At 44.0% G+C, this 22438-nt stretch overlaps 2 protein-coding genes across 9 annotated transcripts in view; one reads left to right on the forward strand and one right to left on the reverse strand.

Annotated features, from left to right (window-relative positions):
• Positions 1 to 10159, forward strand: part of mcf2l2 (MCF.2 cell line derived transforming sequence-like 2) — an 82601-nt gene extending 72442 nt beyond the window's left edge. For 6 of the 8 annotated variants that reach the window (XM_076018912.1, XM_076019094.1, XM_076019339.1 and 3 more), the window contains 3 exons: positions 5122 to 5198; positions 6958 to 7364; positions 7435 to 10159. In XM_076018912.1, the coding sequence (XP_075875027.1) occupies positions 5122 to 5198; positions 6958 to 7049 (169 nt within the window). In that variant the 3' untranslated portion in view covers positions 7050 to 7364; positions 7435 to 10159. Of the gene's footprint in view, positions 1 to 5121; positions 5199 to 6957 lie in introns of all 8 variants that reach the window. The other 2 variants (XM_076019001.1, XM_076019255.1) reach the window with 2 other exon arrangements.
• Positions 1 to 22438, reverse strand: part of b3gnt5a (UDP-GlcNAc:betaGal beta-1,3-N-acetylglucosaminyltransferase 5a) — a 309683-nt gene that overhangs the window by 47810 nt on the left and 239435 nt on the right. The window lies entirely within an intron of this gene.

Below are 22438 nucleotides of genomic sequence, written 5' to 3' on the forward strand. Positions count from 1 at the left end.
TTAAAAGGTTTTTCGAACTGACTGAAGTAAACTTTTATACTTTGAAAATTTGTGTTAAGACCTCTACTATTAAAATGTATAATGGAAATACCAAGGTCGTATTTGATAATGGTATTGAACTGTTCCTCTGTGGAGCAGCAGCAATTTGCTTCAATGTTGTTAAGAAGGTTCTGATTTGGATCTGTGTCCTGTTCAACTTTTGTCATGAGTAAGGGATGGTAGTGCAAATAGTGCAGTGCATACAAAAGTGGCAATTAATCCCTGATAAAACAACAAAAGTACAGTCTCTGTCAAATCTTTCCAAACAACCCAATCTCAGAATGCAGACCGCTTTGGAATTCTCAAGTGCACCATTTTGGTTTAATAAAAACCTTACAATTGACAGTTCAAGTGGTCTGATTTTTGCCCTGTTTCTTGAGCTGCCTTACCTTGCTGGCTATATCAGCTTGCTTCTTGGTAAGGTGTTCATTGACGTAAACATTGGTGCCCTTTAGCTTTCTTCCCTGTCTGAGCAGATTAACTTTATGTTTTCTGTTCTGTTGCTGTTACCTGCTCCTCCGTAGACACATCATGTTCCTCTCTGCTCCCCGACCCGATGCCTTTCACAACTTGCAGGTAGCTCCGTGGTTAAATTGCCAGTCCAGAAATGATTACTTCGTTCATTCTGCTCCAAGTCATCAACTCGGTTTTCCAAGTACTCAATATTCCTTTCATATTCCATGTGTTGCCGTTTAAGCTGCTTTTTTCACTTGTCATCATGTTCATTGCTTCTTTTACGTCTTCCATGTCCTTTTGGAATTGTTTTATTGCCATCTTACTCCTTGGTGTTAGCTGTAGCGATCCAGGGTACCAGCCCCAAAGCCAGGTTCAGTAGCTTTGGGTAGCCTAGTAGCTGGAGTCTGATCCTGGCCTAGAGATGGTTAGCTGGCACTGGCCTGGGGATGGCGAACAGACACTGGGCTGGTGGTTGCCTCTGGGACTGGAGGTAGCTGACAACTACTGGAACTGGTGGTAGCTCCTCGATCTGGAGGTGGTTAGCAGCCAGTGGACTGGTGGAAGCTTCTGGGCCCGGAGATGGATAGCAGCCACTGTACTGGTGGTACTTGCTGGGCCTGGAGGTGGCTAGGAGTCACTGAGCTTGGTGGTGGTTTGGTGGTAGCTCCTGGGCCCGGAGATGGATAGCAGCCACTGTACTGGTGGTACTTGCTGGGCCTGGAGGTGGCTGGTAGCCACTAGACTAATAGTAATTCCTGGGCCTGGAGGTGGCTAGGAGCCACTGGGACCGGTGGTAGCTCCTGGGCCCGGAGATGGCTAACAGGACCTGGGCTTGGTTGCGGTTCCCTTGTCTGAGGTGGCTAGCAGCCTCGGGGACCAGTGGTAGGGGGGCTAAAGGGAGCCTTTTAAACCCAACTAGCTAGAGTGTTTCTGGCTCACTTATTGATCTCAATTCACAAACTGATTTTGTAGGGCTCCTGAACAACTTTGCTGTTATTGCAGCAGCGTCTGTCTGGGTCTTTTTGTTCCCATTAAGTGGAGCAGCGCAGCTCGGAGAGGTCTCACGGCCATTTTTACCCCCACGAGAGGTTTTGAATTATAGTTGTTAATGTGCTGCCGTAGTCGTAGCATTTATGTGCTTACGTCCCGATCGAGTGGCGGCAGACGAGGAGAAAAAAAAACCCAAAGCAAAGTCATTGGGAGCAAATCTTGACTTTCAGACAAGAAGCCATAATTAAATGTCATTAAGAAGAAAAAACAGAAGAAATTTAACCACAGTGCAAAAAAAGTAATCGTAGAATATCTGCTGTGCTCTTGTTTTCTCTGCTACTTCAATTTTGGGGGTTTTATGAAATGCAAATTGCTTACTCAGCAAAATGCAGCGGAGGTGTTTTTTTTTTGTTTTTTTTTATTAAAAAAATAATGTTTTTATGTTTAAAAAAAACAAACAACATCAACCATTGTAGCCAGCAGTTACTTCTTCTTGTGCTTGTTGTTGTTGTTGTTGTTGTTCTTCTTCTTCTTCTTCTTCTTCTTCTTCTACTACTTCTTCTTCACCACCTCGTGCAGAGTTTTCTCTGCATTCTGGTGCTTTTGTTTTGCAGCAACATTTGCTCCCAAAGTCAGTGATTGTGCATTTACTTACTCCATTATACAAAAAACAATAAACGAAAACAATACACAAATTAGAAAAACATACATCAGTCTGAAAGCCTTCACCCTTCAAAAGAGCTGGAGGTGGAAGCCTCAACAGCGTTTAGGTTCAGCTGAGTTGGAGCCTCCGGACACAAAATGTCTATTTTTTTTTAATCGACTTGGCCGAACAAACAGATGGTTAGATTAGATTCCGACTCGTGGACTGGTGTGTCTAATTCGGGCAGATTAGATTGACAATGCCATCTGATCGGAAACGGCACAGCAATGCACAGCATGCGCACGCACAGACACACACACGCTTTTTTTCCCCACTGTCTGATGATTTTGTCTCCTGCGCAACTGAAACTGATTTGCATCTAAATCACATTCACACACGTCAAGGTGACCCATAGCTGTTCCAACAGTTGTGTCAACTGTTGTGTCGACTGTTGAGTTGGCTGTTGTGTCGACTGTGTTGTGTAGCGACCCTGGAGTGTCAGTTCTGGACGGATGGGGGAGACTCGCTTGTCCTCTCTCACCGCCAGCAGGATCACCTGCAGACCCTGAGCAGCGTAAACGGCTCTGCGGTGGAATGGATGGATGGATGTTCGGACCTTGCGACATCATGCAGCGACACACAACAACGCTATAAAGTTGTGTTCTGGAATGGAGAGAAATTGAACCGCCAAGGTTTTCAATCAGAGAAACACTGAAACCTAGTGGGTCTCAGCAGCAGGAGCGCAGCAGCGTTTAGAGATTTTTTTTTTTTTTTTTTTTTTTTTTAGGTTGAAAAATCATTCTCTCTTCAAGGCTTGGAAACTTACTTAAAAAAAAAAAAGTCAGTATTTTTTTTTTTTTTTATATAATTACATTTTTCTTTTTAGCTTGAAAAATTCTTGTCATTTTAAGGCTTTTCATTCTATGACCTTTTGGAAACAAATTGCAATTTAATTAGGTGTTTTTGCCAAATTTCATTTTAACTAGATACTTTTTTAGGTTCTCAACTTGCAATTTTTGCTCTCTTTTTGGAAACTTTCCATTATTATTTTTTTAAAACCTCAATTTAATTGGGTGAAAAGGTAAAAAGTAAATGTTGCCTACTTGTTGGAAACTAAAAAATGTAATGCTGAGAAATAAAGATAACTAAAATCCCTTTGGCCCAAATCTCAACTGCAGACTTTAACAAAAACAAACAAACAAAAAAACAATACCAACAACAAACTGCTTGTTTTGAAATAGAAATACGGTCCTATCCTGCAGCATGTGTCTTAGGACCAGCAGCCGCAGCAGCAGCAGCAGCTCAGTTGACTAATGCTCCTGTTGCAGAATCAATGGCAGCAGTGGAGGAGAAACACACAGCGGTTGCGGATGAATAATAAATCGTCTTTATTCACAGCGTCGACCTCCATCCATCCTCTTAGCCTGCTGCTTGCTCGCTCGTTCGCTTGGCCGGCCCGTGAAATGAAGACTCCCACCCCCCCCCCCCCCCACCCCCACCCAAACCGCCTGCCCCTCCGCACTGGGAAGTGATGAACCCTCGGTGAGATAAAAGCCCAGTTTTGCCTGGAATGCGCTGGTTTTTCATCAGCTGCTGAATATTTCAGCCGCCGAAAACCGTCGTCTGCGTGGGGTTCCCCCCCCCACTTTCATCCACTGCTGCTAAAAGGTCTCAGTCACTCACTGGCACACACTCAGACACGCACACACACACACACACACACACACACACACACACACACACACACACTGTCAGCACATGCAACATTCATCAGTTTCTCCCTGTTTTTCTTGGCAATTTTTCTTTTTTTGGGAGGGGGGCGTCGATAGCATGCGAGCGGACGGCGGCCGAGACCACTGACCTTGTTCTGCTGCAAGATCCCTCAGAACCCTTCCGTGTGTGTGTGTGTGTGTGTGTGTGTGTGTGATCAGTTAGCATTAATGGAGTTGAAGAGTGCCTTTACACCTTTCCAGATTGAGCCTCTCATGTCACGCCCGCTACACACAGACATCCTCACGCTCACGCACACGCACACACGCACACACACACCTACAGCCGACCCCGCATCCGGCCTGGTTGCCTCAGATTTCTTCTTCCTTTTTCAAAGTTCTGAGAAGACGTCAGATTATCCCACCACGGTTCTGTCACTCTGAACGGAGGTCAGGCCCATTCTCTGATCCATGATGCAACTTCCTGCATCCTGGAGGTTCGACGCTGGTCTCTGTCTGTGGTTTGGCTGGTGGGTGGGTGGGTAGGGTGGGAGGGCTGGGGTGGTAGCGATTTCAGAGCAAATCCTTACGCCCTTGACTTCTTCGACTGGATCTTGTGCTCATTTCATTTTATTTCATTTCACTCTTTCATTTTCATTCTCATTTTATTACAAATTGAATGTGCGTTCAAAAGAATCACTCCTCTTCTGTTTTACAGAACACAGTCACATAAAATACGTGGACATACTGCGTTGCGTACAAATAGTGTAGGCGTACAATTAAGTGCATTTTATAAAACCCTTGTAGAACCCAGTAGAAGTTCCATTCCATTCCCGGGCGCGGTACTGCTGCTGCCCACCGCTCCCTCAGGGGATGGGTCAAATGCGGAGGACAAATTTTGCATCCTTCGGGATGACAATCACTGGGACTTTAACTTTAAGTACATCCTTACTCATATAAAATGCTGGAGTTTAGTTTACCACTACTTTAAGTGCAATGCAGTGCATGTGCAATGTGCAATAATCAGAATATAATGTTATATATTCGAAAAAGAAAAAGAAAGCTCTGTAAATTAGCCCTTTCTGACATCACAAAGTGCACCACTCCCCCATGGTACAGTGATGGAAGGTCCAACAGACGTTTTAGCAGGATGGCTGACTTCAAATAGAGGGCTAAGTGTGCTTGTGTGTGAGGTTCCCACCCAGAACCTAGACCCCTACCTGGCCAGGTGACTCCTGAGCCAATCAGAATCAACCTGCAGCTCACTGTGTCTCGTGTCCTCAGGGTAGTCAAGAACCTGCCGACAGAGGAGGCAGGGCTGATCCCGCCCCACGTCCTGCAGGGGGCGCCGTCTGGAGGAGGTCACTGAGTCACGGCATCTCCACCTCCAGCTCCTCACTAACTCACCCCGGCAATCTCTCACCTCTCCACTCGCTTGCTGGCTCACTAATTCACTAACCCACTCACTCACTCACTCACTGACTCCTCTAATTCGCTTGCATACTCTTGCCTCAGTGGGCACTCTGGGAGTGGGCGGGGCTACTGGAGTGGGCCGGGTCGGATGTCTTGACTTGGCACCAATCAGATCTTCCTGTAGAACCCATTTGAAGGATCAAACTGTCTATTGCTATTTGCTTTCATCATTGGCTGTGTGAAAAGGTCTCCAGTCTCAAAAATTGGGAGCTAATGCTGAAGTACCATAAAAAAAAATGCTTTCTATCTTTTGGCCAGCAGGGGCTGCCAAAGTCGATTGCAATAAGACTAAAAATGACTGGCTGTCAATAAGGGGGAGGAGCCCAGAATTCACACTGTTACAAACTGGATGCAATGTTTCTGTTGGTCTAAATTTTCAGGAAATAGGAACAAAAAAATGTCCATAAAGTTGTGGGTGGGGCTTTAGTTTTGGTTGGCTAACTGTAGTTATCTTGCTGGCGGGTTGAGGGGCTTCCAGTTTCTAACATGAGGCCAAGGTGCAAGAAAAAGCTGCATTCTATCATTTGGCCAGCAGGGGCCCCCAAAGTTGGTTGCCAAAAAAAGACAACGCTAAAGTTGTTTCAAAGACAAATTTCAGTTTTTTACTGAAAAGCAGACAAAGTTTATATCTATCTATCTATCTATCTATCTATCTATCTATCTATCAAACAATTACTGCCTGTCTTTAACAGGTTGCGAAATGGTTGCAATGTTTCTTTTGGTCTAAAAAAAATCAGCCACTCGGCTCTAATGTCCATTTTGTCTGATTTGGTCTCATTTTTAGTAAAAAAAAAAACGCAAAAAAAAAAAAGCCATGAAGTTAATTGTGGGCGGACCTAAAGTTTAGTAACGTTAGCAGCAGGTGCATGGTTCTTTGGAGTGGGGGCTGGCAATCACGCTCCAATCACAGCTCACCTCCTCCTGGCACCTCACATCCAATATGGACTCTTCCAGGGTTTTCAAAAACAGACCAGCAGACGCTCCAGGAGGTGGCGCCACTAAAACGCAGTGAAAAAACCAACCACTGGGCTTCAGAACCAGCCGGTGGTGTTCGGGGGGGGGGGGGGGGGGTGTCAGTGTGACTCCACCCACCTTCACACACAAATACTCATACACACACACAGTGGATTCTGACCACTTTCAAAATAAAAGCCTGGAAGTCCGCAGCTCCTACGCTGACCTCCTTGTCCTCCAGCCATCCCTCCATCTCGATCCATTAGCCCCCCCCCCCCCCCTCTTTAAAACGCCCCTCCCACCCTCTTCCTTCTCCTTCTCGCCTGACCCCCCCCCCCCCCCCCCCGTCTACCACCACCACCCTCTTTTTCCGCTTCTTTCCATCGCTCCTCATCCCTTCGGTCGACCTTCAGCGCTTCAGTTAAGTGGAGCCCATTTACCCAGTGTTCCACCTGCCTGTTTGCTCTCCTGCCTGATGCTGATCCTGCCGTTGTGATAAATCCCTCAAAGCTGCATTTTGTTCCTCCTGCATTTTTCCTTTTTTTTATTTATTTTTTATTTTTTTGTCAGTGCAGATGAGGCTGTGCATCCATGTTTCTTTTCTATACCCTTGAAGTCCGCCCTTGTCATTATCTTCTACTGTTGTTTTATAGTCTCATCTATTTTTTGTTTGTTTCTCTCTCATCCCTGCAGACATCTTCAGCGACCTGTGCACTGCGGCGCTGTCCGACTCGGAGGACAATGAAAGTGGACAACGGGTGAACGTGGACGACTCCTGCGGTTGAACCTTCAGGGTGACGAGCAGGGAGCCGGCTGGAGCAAAAAAATATATATAAACATTAACCAAACTGGCAAGGCCAGCTCGGCTTTGGATTCAACACTAACTGCCTTTTCTACTCATAGAGATTCTTTTTTGAAAAACACAAAATAACCAGCTTGATGTTCAGATGGTCGGAACTTGTGAAGAACCTTAACGTCCCTCAGCAGCTCAGCAAGTGGAGAAGCCATATTGGACGTGTTGAATCCAGGAAGTAGTAGCATAAGTCCATTTAGGTCCACTGAGGTCCACTAAAGTCTTCTGACGACCAAAGTCCACTGAGGTCCTCTGAGGTCCTCTAAGGTCCACTTAGGTCCTCTGAAGTCCTCTGAGGTCTACCGAGGTCCTTTTAGGTCCTCTGAGGTCCTCTGAGGTCTACCGAGGTCCACTGAAGTCCTCTGAGGTCCACTGGTGGACTGATGGACTGATGGTGGATATCCGATATTTATTTCCAATATATAAAGAATCCAGATGTTGATGGGGTCAAACATGGTTGGACCCGGAATCCCCTGGAACCTGAGGGCCACCTGCTGGTTAGGTGCAGTGGGTGCAACCATCTCCAAAGTGCCCTGATTTGCTGCTGTGGCCTCGTCAGCATATTCAGCTGCTCCACCTCAAAGGACCAGGACCACTGGACCTCCTGGAGGACGCACAATATGTTTCCCCAACGGCTTCCTTCTGTCCTGCTGCTTCTTTCACTCCAGTCCAATCAGATGTGAGCGCACCGCCTTAAAGAGGTCCCTGTGTTTTTAGTTTTTTTTACTATCAGGATATTATCAAACAATCCCCTTCTTCTCCCGAACGAAGGAAAAAAAAAAGCTGTGTTACAAAGGAAACCCAAATTCCTTTTCAACACACTTGGTCATTCTCAGTCGTCTTTTTATCAAGTTATTTTTGGTATATTTCAAAGATGGACAGTAGCTTTCCTGTGAGCCACATTGATCTTTCTGGATAGGAACCAGTGTCCGAGGTCGAAGCATCATCCCAGGATCTTGTTTTCACAGGTTTCCTCTCACTGTCACAGACCCGCAAGGCATCAAAAAATATTTTAGGCATCAGAAATATAAAAAGCCACTCAGGTCAAACCTCCGCTTTTGCAATTTCCTCACAATTTTCAATTTATAACAACGATAAAAAGTCCTTGTTTCATTTCATAGTTTCCCACAAGGTCAAACTGAAGAGACGAAGACAGTAAAAAAAAAAAATAAAAGTATCTAAAATGTAACGGTATCAAAAGAAACAATGTTTGGGACAAATATTATTGCCATTCACTTTTTTTGTTAAATTTTGTTTTGTTTTGTTTTGCCTTGCTGCTGAGCCAAGGTAGCACCCCTGCTCCCCCCACTATGCTAAGAGGATTTCTCACCTGATGTTTAAACGGCCCCTCTTTATCAGCTGCGGCGGCTAAATTAGCCCACTGTAGCGGCGGGATACAACTAAAGATATAAATCATATTGTGTGCTGCGGGTTTTAATATTTTTCCAATGAATAGGAAACAGCAGCAGCAAGCAGTGCCACTGCATCCTCCCCCACCCCCCACCCCCCTCCACCCCCTCCTCTCTGGTTTGCTGTTTGCCGTTTTAAAAGGTGGCAGATTTATCTGGCCGGCTCATCATGGCTCCTGCCACTGTGGAAGCATCTTTACAAAATGACTTTTTGTTTTTCTTTAAATTTCAGAGCGATTTTTCAGGCTGTTTGACACTTTGTTTTTGCTGCTGCAGCTCGTGAAGGCAAAAGTACTTTCAGGAGAAAAAGTGTTTCTTTTACTTGTGCACATCTACAAATAACACACACAGTCCCGAAACAGTTTGGGTTACAGGTCAGGTGTCGCTACATTTTGCATCATCTCCCACAACAACACAGAGAAAACAGTTGCCGGTATCTGATGAACACTTTTCCCGATATTGTACCGATCAGTGCAGTCAGCTTCTGTTAGTTCATTTACGACTCTGTCTGTGACCTGATTGATTGTTTTATATCCCAACGTGTCCTGGAAGAATCCCCGCACCAGTTGTTTCATCACGTCGGCCACGTGCACAAGCTCGAGCTCGAGCGTCACTCCGGCTTTGCAACCTGAGTGGAGGAAAAGTGCTGAAGTCCCCAATCTGTTGTTGCTGACACAGCAAAAAAAAAAAAAAAAAAAAAGAAAAGGAAGCAATTTCCGTGAGCTTTGTTCTCAACCAGGTGTAGGATAAGAAGCACTTTCCTGGAGGGATAACACATTGTTATTCTTTTTTTCAGCATAGTGTGGGAGAAGTCAGGGAACTATTTGCTGCATGTGATTTTTCAGGGAATTGATTTTTTTTTTTTTTTTAACGTGGGCCTGTCTGAGCAGCGGAGAGCAGCGTGTCAAAGGAGGTTTGGGAGGCGTTTCATCTACAGTGTGATGTGAATAAACATTAGTGTCGGTCAAATGTTACGTATTATGGGAAAAAGCAGTATTTTTGCTATGTATTCGTGCAACGGTCGGTTTACTCAGAGTTTACTCAGTGTATTGACCGGTTTCTACTGCTGGGCTTGGCTGAACTGTAAACACACAGAACTGCTGTATTTATAAAGGAGAAATATCACTTTTAGATTTTTTTTTTTTTTTTTTTTGACAAATTACCTTCTTGAAGCAATTACTTTCATACTGGAAACAAATATTCCACTGCGACTGGACATGCAATGCATGATGGATGGATGGATGGATGGATGGATGGATGGATGGATGGATGAAAATATAAATGAATGGATGAATAGATGGTTGAATAGATAAATGGAAATACTTATAGTGTAAATAGACTTCAGCCTGTATAGCTGACAGACATTAAAAAAAAAAAAATCCACCGACGTTAATATAAACCTGATTGAAAACAAACTGCTATCTTTGGACATGTTGTATGATTGTTTCGCTCCATCTAATCATAGAAACTATTGTATGTACTTTGTAAAAGACACATGTGTATGTTGTTCTGCATCCTTCTGGCAATTGAATTGCCCCTTTTACTACACTGCAGAATGTATCCAGCCTGTATATTTTAAAAAGCTGTCGTCATGTACATAATCAGTTGTGGAAAAATATACATTTACAACATTTGCCTGTTTGTTTTGTGTGCTTGTATTTTCGGAGAGATTCATCAAAAGCCGAAGCTGTTTCTGTCGATACGTCGGTGATGTGCATGTCCATGCTGCCCGTCCCCCCCTCGTCCCCCCCCAAAAAACGAATTATACTACTATACTACAAACTGGGCTGCAGGCTTTTAAACACCGGCTCAGATTCTCAGATTTGAGCTCTTCAGTGGGCGTCTCTGTAGACAAAACCCACTGTAATGTGTGTGTGTGTGTGTGTGTGTCAGCGGGTTCAGGGTTCAAACAGACGTAGATGAATAAAGTCTCACCAGCAGGTTCGACTTCACTCGCCATCTCCCGAGGAATTGCCGAGGAAAATGGGAGACAGCGGGTCAGCGCACATGAAAAGGTGCTGGAGGAGATTTAAAAAAAAAAACAAAACACTATAACAAAAAACAGGCCTGTTTACGACAGAGAGGTCGTTTTTGTTGTTGCTACGGAGACAGGAGGCGGAGCTACGACATGAGCGCAGCTAGGTGGGATAGAATTTGATTAAACGTCCCACTGTGGAAGATAATCAGTGCCACATGGTTTTGAATCAGAATTTCTAATACTGACAGTGGTCATTACAGTGGTCCCTCGCGATAACGCGGTTCACCTTTCGCGGCCTCGCTGTTTCGTGGATTTTTTTTAGTGTAATTTTGCGTGGTTTTTTGTTTTTGTTTTTTTTGTTTTTTTACAGCGTACAGTATGAACGCGCATTGTGTACGCCGTCCTGATTGGCTAAAGGAGAACCGCACGCGTTCTGCGTCCTGATTAGCTAAAGGACTGTACTTTACTACACCATTGTCAATCAATCTCCTCCGTGCAGTGTCTCCTGTAAAGTACAGAATGCGTTCGGCTAGCCAGATTTACATAAATGTTTGTCCTGGCGAAGAGGCACCGTCACAGGAACTGTGAAATACGCGTTACTGGTAATCATTTTTTTTGTGTCAAACCTCGTAGATTGATCATTAAAATTAAATTTGTTAAAAATGTTTGGCCTTTAAATAAGAGAGAAATGTGAGAAAATGTTAATGCCTGTCTGAGAAAAGCGTATACAAGATTGCGTGGATTTCGTCTATTGCGGGCTATTTTAGAACGTATCCCCCTGCGACAAACAAGGGACCACTGTATTAAAAATATATTAATAAACCAAACCACCAGCTTGATTTCTGCTGTCCCAGCATTAGGATGACATGAAATGTCTATCCTCGAGTCTCAAGTTTCCACCAAGAACAAAATCCAGGCCATGATTGTCAAAAAAACAAACAAACATGTCATTGGCAAAAGCTTAGCTGAAACATGTAAAGGGAAGACCATCTAGGAAAAAAACCCTTGTCTTGAAAAAAGAAATAACGTCTATCAGTAACGAAGACATAATGAACGTCATCGATCAAATGCATTGTCACTTGAGATGCTGTATTGTGGAAGTGTTCTATATGGAAGATAATCAGTGCCATCTGGTTTTGAATCTGAATTTCTAATACCGATTTTTTCCAGCATCAAAACCAGACATTGAAATTTTAAGAACCATCAAATTTGTAGCACTGAATTTTGTAATGCATATGAATTGCTTTCAATGTTGAAATAAATTCAGTGTAAAAAAAAATTGATGTCTCTAAATATTCAGTTGCTCAAAATTCTTAAAAAGAATCTGTGAAAAAAAATAATCATCTTAATAAAATTCAACATTTAAAAAAAATTCTGCTTAAAAAATAATCACTGTCTCAAAAAATTCCTCTTCTAAAAATTAAGCTGCAACATCTGAAGCAATTGAGCCATGGCTCAACACGTCCAACCAATGAAGTTACAATCCTTTGGTCACATGACACCGGTTCAAGCTCCGTTAGTCGCTGCAAAGTACCGGAGGCAACCATGTCCAGCAACCCAGGTGATTGTGCTTTGGTGAATGTTTTTACTCTATTTGCCATTTGTGTTCGTAAATAAGAGCAATGGATATTACTCAACATGTGTCACATTATAACCATATTTGTTGAATAATATCTACATCAAACCTTTCAGGAGGTGGTGTTCGTTAGTAACTAACGATTAGCAGTTAGTTACATCAAAGCCGTGATATTGTTGACTGGTGGTTATTGTAATTAAGTTAGTGATGGCAGTTGTTGTCAAACACCTATAAACTGCTCACCACCCAGAAGCTGCATTCACCAGCTCCACTTTGACTTGACGATCCAATTTTCAATATTTCTCCATATTCCTTACTACAATGGAAGATATAGGACTAGGATCTGATTGTGTGCGTCTTGTGTGGCTGCAGTCGAGCTCGCGAGTCGCTCCAAATGCTCGGTGTGTGCCACAAATTTAAAGGTCACCTATTATACTAATTTTCAGGCTTTTGTATCTGATATCTGGCCCCTCCAAAGCAGCAACACACGATTTTCCGCGCTGAAAACTTTTTAGATTTCCGTCTCCCGCGGCTCGTTTCCTCGTATTTACTGCATCCCGCGAAAACGCTCGGTTGCACTTCACTCCACCCCCAGCCTTGCCAGTGTACGCCCCCGCCTGGCCCACTCCGCTGTGATTGGTCACACTCTTCGTCGCTGCTGAGCCTCACTTCCTCAGTTAGGAGTGAAGAGTAAACGGCAAACTTTACGAAACAGGCACAATTTAAACACTTACCGTCGTGAAGGCTTCACTCTTTAGCAGCAGTTTAGCGGCTAATCCAGCTTCGTAGGGACCCAGCGTGGGCTGAGTTACGGCCGCAAGGCGGACCGAAGGTCCCTGGACGTTTTTTGTGCCTTCCGTGTCCCCGGAAATATATTTTACTTTGTGTGCTGACCGTGTTTTTGTTTTGTATTTTTGCGAGACATTTTAATAAGGCTTAGAATGATTTGTATATGGATATATGTACGCTGAAACAATCACTTAAGTCATAGAGTCGTTTATTATTAGACAAGAATATCTGCACAACTTAAAATTTGCTTTTCCATTTTTAGTTCTGGGAAAATCTACTAAATCATCTTTTAGAAGGACTTCGCTCTAGATTGGAGCATATTCTGGGACGTGTGCCTCTGGACCTGGACTTTTTAGAGTTTACCTGCACACAAGAACTTGCGTTCTTAAATGCCTTATCCAGTCAAGTAACTGTTTGTCCAGCTATTTTAGATGTGCTGACCCAACTACACAGGTATGGAAGTGATAAGTTACCATAATATAAATTATAATAATAATAATAAACTTTTATTTGTACAGCGCTAAATCACAGCCAAAGGCGTCTCAAAGCGCTTTATACAATCAGAGAGAACCAACCGGGCCCCCGGAGCAAGCAAGATGCGACAGTGGCTGGGAAAAACTCCCCTGTGGGAAGAAACCTAGGGCAGAACCAGACTCCAGAGGGCCATCATCTGCCTATGAGTAGTTGGGGTGAAGTAGAAAGATAGAGGAGAGCCAGAGAAAGAGAGAAAGGAGCAGAGTGAGCCAGGGTGGCAGACAGGACAGAGTGAAAAACAGATACACCAACCAGGCAAAACGGATATAAACACAAAGAATAGGAAATAATTCAAGGCTGCTGTCCATGTGGAGTGTAAGTGTCCATGCTTTGGAAGGCAAGAGCCTAGCTCGATGGACAATCTGCCGATAGGACTAGTCCAGGTCCTCAGCGTGGTGGTGGGATGAAGCGATGACACCAAGACCCCCAGGACAGCACAATCCAGCTCCTGGCGCAGTGGTCATCACCTGCCGGGGACACAGAGACTGCGGCAGTATCATGCATATCGAGTATACTGTACAAAGCATAATGAGAGCTTGGACAGAGTGGATAGAGTAAAAGATTGATTGGGTGAGGAAAGTGACAGAGGCTACACCTGCACAGAGCAACGATCCCTGTAACGGGAGCGAAAGATCTCCCTCCACAGCATAAGCCTACAGCAGCTTAACTGACAGTGGATGGAGTCTAACTATAAGCTTTAAGAAAAAGGAAAGTCTTAAGTCTACTCCTAAATAAACTAACTGTGTCTGCCCCCCTCACCGAGGCTGGAAGATGGTTCCAAAATAGAGGTGCCAGGAAACTGAAACACCTACCTCCTGATCTAACTCTAGACATTTTTGGGATAACTAAAAGTCCTGAATCCTCAGAGCGAAGGGCTCTTGGAGGATGATAAAGTTCAATTAGTTCCCTAATATAAGAAGGAGCCTGAGAATGAAGAGCTTTGTAAGTTAAAACTAGAATCTTAAATTCAATTCTAAATTTGACAGGCGGCCAATGCAAGGAAGCTAAGATTGGAGTAATATGCTGCCTCCTTCTAGTTCCGGTTAACAATCGTGCCGCAGAGTTTTGGATTAACTGTAATGTCCTAAGGGATGAATTTGGGCATCCTGCTAGTACCGAGTTACAGTAATCTAGTCTAGACGTAACAAAAGCATGGATTATTTTTTCCGCATCTTTGAAGGACAAAAAACTTTGAATTTTGGCAATGTTTCTTAAGTGGAAGAAAGCTGACCTCCCTACATTCTGTATATGAGAATTAAAGGTCAGGTCCTGATCAAAAGTGACTCCTAGGTTCCGCACGGTAGAACTGGGTGTAGTACCAAATAGACCACTTTGTCCATCAAAGACCCTGTCCCTACTCTCTCGCGATCCAAATATAATGACCTCAATGTTAAAATGTGAAATTAAAATGCATTACCAGAAATGTTTTTTCATTTTAGGAATTTGGCTGCTCTCATGGGTGTTCCTCCAACTTGGAATTCGGACTTCCGAGGATAAATGTGCGCACCACAGTGGAGCACTTACCGGTGTTTCGGATCAACTCGCCAGCTACAGCCCCTTCCGCACTGGCCAAAAAACGTAATGTAGTCCCACTATTAATCAGCATTTGGTGGCAGTGGGAAAGGCTCACCGAGCTGCGCCGAAACGCGTCCAACAACCCGGCAAGGAACCCGGGTTGAAATCAGCTCCGATCAGTTTGGCTCCAATCGGCTTGCGGTGGGAAAGGGAGACCCGCGACGACGTCACATCTTTTACCTGCCGCACGGGATGACGATGAGCGTTACGCGTGCTAAGTCATAATACTACGCCAGTCGTGGCATATATCATGTACTGATGCAAAGGCGTTCGATTACGTCCCGTCAGCGCTCAAAAATTGTTCATTGTGTGACAGTGGGGGTCCTGTCACTATGCCTCCAATTGATCATGCGCCCTGGCTACTCGGCCGAATGGTTAAGTGCGCATGGCTATTGCCCGGGAGTCTGGGGTTCGAAGCCCACCCAGGCCCTCTGTGCCTTGCCACATTCTGGGATACATGGATCCTGCCGACAACGCCACTGTCACAATTGTCCTCCACCATTGTTCGGTGGCTATTCGCAGAACGCTTCTACAGTCAAAAGTGCCCAACAACACTGGCCACTGCCGGACTTGCTTCCATGTTGCTCTCCATTGTTTACTTCCATGAATTCTGTCACACTTCATCTATGCGATGTCAACGCGATGACGTCAGCAGACATGCAGCAGTGAAAGCGGAGGGGTTGCAGCTTGCCGGCGGGGAGGAGACCCCGCTGGTTTTCGTCCGTGGGAAAGGGACTAAATGTCGATTGATTGAGAGTTGTACCGTGTTCAAAAAACACAGTGTCAGGCCCCTAATTTTAGTGGGAAAGGGCCTTATGTTAACTTGCTACCTTTTTTACTTTTAGTTGTAGTTTTAATGAAAATAAAATGTTCATATTACCATATTCACTTAATAACAATTTGTGTTATTTAGGAAGTCCAGTGAAGTGTCTTGCTCTCCCGAGTCTGTACAAGTATCTATATGCTGTATCTCAAGAACTGTAATAAATACAGACATATTTGGTTCCAAAATATCCGCAATACCCAACTTTATATTCAATTTTAATACATTCATGGGGCTTAAAACCAATGCCTTTCGAGTTATTAAGGAAAAAAAACACATTTTTGGGCGGACATCTTGGATTTTGCTGTCGCCATCTTGGAATTTGCATGGCCAGCGTTATTTTTGAAAAGAGTGGGGTTTGAAGAGTATATGTACCAAGTTTCGTGCTTGTATCACCATATGAACAATTCTTTCATTATCTGCTCCACTACTGTCATTCACACGCTGAGAACCACAAACAGGACCCGGGAACATCATCAGGAGATCTTGGAAGGAGGTGGAGCTGCAGGAAAAAATACAAGAGACATGCAGGGGGGGTTTTAATTGAAGCCTGTCGGGCACAGCCTTCTTCACTTCCACCTCATCACAACAAGCACCAACGTGGTGTTCAGTGTCACGCTGCATGCGCGACGTCCAGATGACCTCGGACCTCAGCCTCTTGCTCTGCATGCAAATAAACACAGAGGAGACCAGAGTGCCAAGTGTTGTTCTTGTGTTCCAGATAAGTGGAGTTTTGAAAAAGGAGCGACAGAAGGATGACCATGACTTTAATTTCTCTCCCTTATGGCCGTGGGACTGATAATTAAAAAAAAAAATGAAAGTGAGGCAGCAAGGATTTGCTCACTAAATTCTTCTCTGCCTTCTTCTTCTTCATGGAATTTAAAGTGCGGCCTCCAACCAGCAGCTGAATGTCAGGCTGGGACTCAAGGCAGGACTCAGACGCAGAGGGTAGTGAGAGGCAAAGATATTTATTGAACCCAACACACCTCGAGACCAAGTGATCAAAATAACCAGGCTGTGAAACTCCTAGAGTACCTAATCTATGAAACAAAAGGGCAAGATATAAATTGCTCGAGGGATAAATGGATGTGGGAAAAACAAGGGATAAACTAAAAATCACTCCAAAGGAGGAAAACGAGGCAAGCTACATATAACTAAAGGATAAACCTAGACTAAAACAGATCGAAACCAAAAGCGCTCACTGGGAGGAATGCTAAGGGGCTAATAAAGTAGAAACGAAGAATCACTCTCTAAGAGAGGCTAAATAACAGAATCTCCAAAACAATTAACTAAAGTTTGACGAAGAAAAAATAATTATCAAGAACAAAAAAAATCACTCGCCTTCGAGGCTGAACCGGCTTACTGTGAGTTTTTCTTGGGCTGTGGCAGGCCGCTAGACATGACGACACAAGGCACTCTGGCACAAGACAAGGGATACACAGACTATTTAAACACATGAGGTGATGAGGCACAGGTGGAGACAATGGGTAATTGGGTCAGACGCACAGTTGGCACATGAGGAGGGGGAAGTGATCTGAAACGAGAGGAAGGTTAGTAAAGGTGTCAAAGTAAAACAGGAAATGACAAGACAACACCAAGACAAGACGCAACCTCACCGCAGTGTGACACTGAAATGATAAATAACAAGTTATTTGTTCCCTACCAGCAGAAACAAGAGACGGCAAGGCAAGATAATCCCAAGCAAAGACAAGTTAACAGAGGAGGTTTTGACCCTGTACAGGCGACAGAGTAAATAACATTCTGGTTACTGTAATATATTTGATCTTCTTGTTTACCGTTATTTGAAAAAAAACAAAAACAAAACAAAACACATGTATCCGTATAAGGTGTCGGCAATCGGCACTCCAGTGTTATCAAGTGGAAAAAAACAAATAAAATTCATGTTTCAATGCAACTAAGAGGTGAAATTACCTTTTTTACAATAAAACCCAGAATGATGCATTTTTCATTCTTTCATATCAAGACAAAGCGGCAAAAGGGGTAATATTCCATAAATATTCAGTTTTCTCTCGACCACGCAGGCTTTTTTTTCTTTATCTTTGTTTATGTCAATTTAGAAGAATGGAGAAGTTACCGCTACAAACACAAGCACACACAGAGGTTGTGGGAAATGTATGTACTGTAAGAGTGGAAGGGTGGGAGGAGGATAAGGTTTCATCAACCTCCAGAGGCCTGAATACTAAGACAGACAGACAAGTCTCTGTCTCTCTCTCTCTCTCTGTCTCTCTCTCTCACTCTCTCTGTGTGTGTGTGTGTGTGTGTGTGTGTGTGTGTGTGTGTGTGTGTTTGCATCGCAGTGAGATGACTGAAGCAGCTGCCCGACAGCCCTTGGAAGGTGACAAGCATACTAAGCACTATGCAAAAAGGCAAACTGGAAGAAGTAGAAGAAGAAGAAGAAGAAGAAGAAGAAGAAGAAGAAGAAGAAGAAGAAGAAGAAGAAACAAATGGAAAATACTGGTTGTGGATTTCTTCACTGTCCTCCAGACGACATGTACCGTGCGCGTGTGTATGTGTGTGTGCGTGTTTGTGTGTGCGGTTTCATTTCAACTTCTCAACTACTTACACACCAATTGCATCATGGTGTCTTTGCATACTTTTGTGGGTCTTTATGCGTGCAAGTTGACAGGTTGTTGTGTTTCCATCGTTAAAGCCGGCGCCCTCACTTCACAAGGACTTTCGGACAGATTAACTCGGCTCATCCCTCTAAACTGTTGCGTCACCTGGCGACCATAAAACACATTCATTCATCGCGTTCAAGGGGATTAGAGGTTAGTATTATTTTTCTGTTTTTGGAAAATGGTGATTTTAGAGCAGTGACTTTGGGAAGCCCTGTTAAATGTTATAACATTATGTGCGCCCTTACTCATTGTGTCCTACTGAGGGCAGTGTTGTTTACGGTGCGTCCTGGACGTGATGTCACCTATTCTACCTATGCACCTTGTTCCTGTTCCGGTATGATGTTGTGATGAAAAGCAGAGCGTCAGCACAGCCGCATCTCTCCTGCCTGATAAATAAATATGCCTTGAGAAGGCTAAAGACATGATTTCTGTTCTCTGAGAGTTCTTCTAAATCTCCAATCTCCGTTCTACAGGTTATGGGCCCAGGAACGACAAGTCAAGGCAAGGCAAGGTAACAGAAGTAAAGAACTGTTAGCCAAGAGAAGCTACTAGCTGGGTTTGAATGAAAACGGCGCAGAGAGTCTCCTGCGTAAACTGAAGCCAGTGAGTACAAGGAGATTCTACAAGCCGCAGCCCAAGTTTTGGAGATAAAAGTGAACTTTGAAAAGAGAACGTAAAAATGGCCGCAGCAGGAACGCTCCAACAGAAGAGAAGTATGATCTGTAGAGAGACAGGATTCCTTAGCCGTTTACATATTCTGAAGCTAAAGGACACCATTCTGCGAGTGCCCACAGATGCCGAAGAATTAGCTGCAGACCCAGGGAAGAACGCAGACTGTTATGCTCAATTGGTTAATGCACTCGATGATAAGAGCCTTTCTTTGATAAGACATGAAGCTGCAGAAGATGGAAGGAAAGCGCTCAAAATATTGAGGGAGCATTATTCTGAAAAGAGCAAACCTAGAATTCTGAACCTATACACATCTTTGACCACCATTCAAATGGCAGAAAATGAAACAGTTACCGATTACATGATAAGGACTGAGAATATAGTTTCAGCTCTTTGTGATGCAGGAGAGAACATGAGCGATGGGCTGCTTGGAGCCACTATTTGGAATGGACTGCCAGACTCATTCAAGCCGTTAGCTGTCCATGTTACACAGAATGAGGACAGCGTTACATTCACAGACTTCAAGAGAAGGCTGAGGGTCTATGAGGAGTATGAGAAGATGAGGGCAACTGGTTCTGCTGACAGCGTGATGAAGACTAGCTCAAAGCAAAGCAGACAAGGCACCAAAACACACAAGCAGGATGGAGAAGCCACTCAGATGTGCTACAAGTGTGGACAAAAAGGACACATCAGAAACAAGTGCAACCAAAAGGTGTGGTGCAATCACTGCAAGAGCAAGACACACGCTGAGTCCCTATGCAGGAAAAAGGGAAAAGAAGATGGAGTCGGGTAAGTTGTTGAAGATAAAGAGGAGGACATTGACGACGACGATCAGCGCTTCATGGCCAGGCATGCAAGCAGCGAGAGGCCATCAGCCAACCTAAAGAAGAAGGGGATCATGGTGGACGCTGGAGCAACGTCTCACTTTGTGAATGATATCACAAAGTTCAAGAGCTTTCACAGCTCATTCCAGCACGACACCCATTCGATCGAGCTGGCGGATAGGACAAAGTGCAGCGGGATGGCTCAACGCAGAGGGACGGCGCCGATCTACCTACTGGACACGGATGGACGTCAACGTAGGGCGCAGCTGAGAGACGCACTGTATATGCCAACCTATCCACACGACATCTTCTCAGTGGCAAGGGGAAAAAATGGTGGAGCTACAGTCACTTGTCCATGATGATGTGTCATGTAACGCATGCCACGACATGCAGACTTGGCATGAAATTCTTGGGCATTGCAATTATGAGGATGTGCAAAAACTACTGAGTGTGGTAAATGGCATGGAGATAAGAGGCAGTGCAGCCAGGCCAGCACAGCTATGTGAAAAATGCACAAAAGGGAAAATCACACAAGCAAGGAATAGGGAGCCAGACAGAAAGGCTACAGAACCATCAGAACTGGTTCACACTGATATAGCGGGTCCTATGAGAACCACAAGCTTAGAGGGGCACAAATATGCTGTGTCTTTTACAGACGACTATTCGGATGCAATGACTGTGTACTTCCGGAAATCCAAAAATGATGCAATACATGCCACAGAGAGGTTCTTGTGAGACTCAGCACCTTATGGAAAATTGAAATGTCTCCGCTCAGATAATGGGAGCGAATACACTAACAGGGAATTCAAAGCACTGTTAACCAAAAATGGGATTAAGGCACGAGACATCCGCACCTTATTCGCCTCACCACTAGAACTTGAAGAAAGCCAGAGCACCTACAAGATTACCAAACTGATGATACAGTAGACAAACAGGTAACGTGTGTAGATTCCTATTATAGAGCTTTCTGTGACATACCACAAAATTACCAGGATGCTACAAGGTCAACCAAGTCACGGCAATGGATAAATGCAATGAATGGTGAAATTCAGACACTTGAGCAGAATGACACATTCAAGATCACCCAGTTGCCACCAGGCAAAAGGGCAGTGGGGGGTAAGTGGGTGTATACTCTCAAAAGTGATACTGATGGGTCAGACGAGTATAAGGCAAGATTTGTTGCAAAAGGTTATAGCCAAAAGCGAGGTATCGACTATGAGGAAACTTTCTCACCTACGGCTGACATGACCACTGTTCAAGTCGTCATGCAAAAGGCAGCGCAGGAAGGTTTAATTTTACATCAAATGGATGTGAAAACCGCATATCTGCATGCACCCATTGATTATGAGGTTTATTTAGGACAGCCTGAAGGTTATGAGAAAAAGTCAAAATCAGGACGAAAGTTGGTATGCAAATTACAGAAGTCCCTGTACGGTCTTAAGCAGTCAGGAAGGAACTGGAATATGCTGTTGCATGCATATCTCACTGAAAATGGTTTCAAACAAAATGCCGCTGATAACTGTCTGTACACAAGGGAAAAACTAAACGAAAAAGTGATTCTGATTGTATTGGATGATGATCTGATTATCGCTGCTAACACTGAGAGGAGATTGTGAGAAGTGTCAAAATGATGCTCACTGAGAGGTTTAAAATGAAAGACCTGGGAAAGTTGAACAATTTTCTAGGGATAGAACAGTCGGATGGTCAACAAATCTCTCCAGATTTGGTATGCAAGATTGTAGACCTCGAGAGACCCCATGCGAGTCTAAACTTGAATACACTGATGATGCTAAATAAAAATAAAATTGGAAGAACCAATGATGTATAGAGAGGCGGTGGGAAGTTCGATCTATTTGGCTGCATCCACTAGACCGAATTTAAGCTTTGTGGTCAGCAAACTTTCTCAGCGTTTTGCAGAACCAAGTGAAGAGCATTGGAACACTGAAAAGCACGTGTTTAGGGATCTAGGGTACAACAGACTGGATTGTGTTTCAATAGGGATGACACAGATGCACTAGGCCTAATAGTACATAGTGATGCAGACTGGGCATCGGAGGTCACAGATCGACACAGCACCACAGGTTACTGTGCCAGTCTGAGTCAGAGAAGCTCTTTCATCTCGTGGAAGAGCAGAAAACAACCAACAGTAGCACCATCTACCTGCGAGGCAGAATACATGGCCTTAGCGTCAGCTATACAAGAGCGTATGTATTTACAACAGATACTCAAAGGGATTGATAAATATCAATATGCTCAAACCAAGGTATTCGATGACAACCAAGGAGCTATTGCACTAGCCAGGAACCCAGTTAACCGGCAAAGGTGTAAACATTTTCATATAAAATATCATTTCATACGTGAAACTGTAAATAGTGGGAGGATATGTTTGGAATATTGTTCCACTGACAACATGATTGCTGACTTGATGACAAAACCAGCCACTAAACCAAAACTGCAAAAGTATTTGTTTGGCACTTAAAGTGCAAGAAAAGCATGTAATGTGCC

This window comes from Nelusetta ayraudi, unplaced genomic scaffold (genome assembly GCF_046127955.1).
Source record: "Nelusetta ayraudi isolate G7.1 ecotype Tasmania unplaced genomic scaffold, CSIRO-AGI_Nayr_v1 ptg000001l, whole genome shotgun sequence".
Lineage (NCBI taxonomy): Eukaryota > Metazoa > Chordata > Actinopteri > Tetraodontiformes > Monacanthidae > Nelusetta > Nelusetta ayraudi.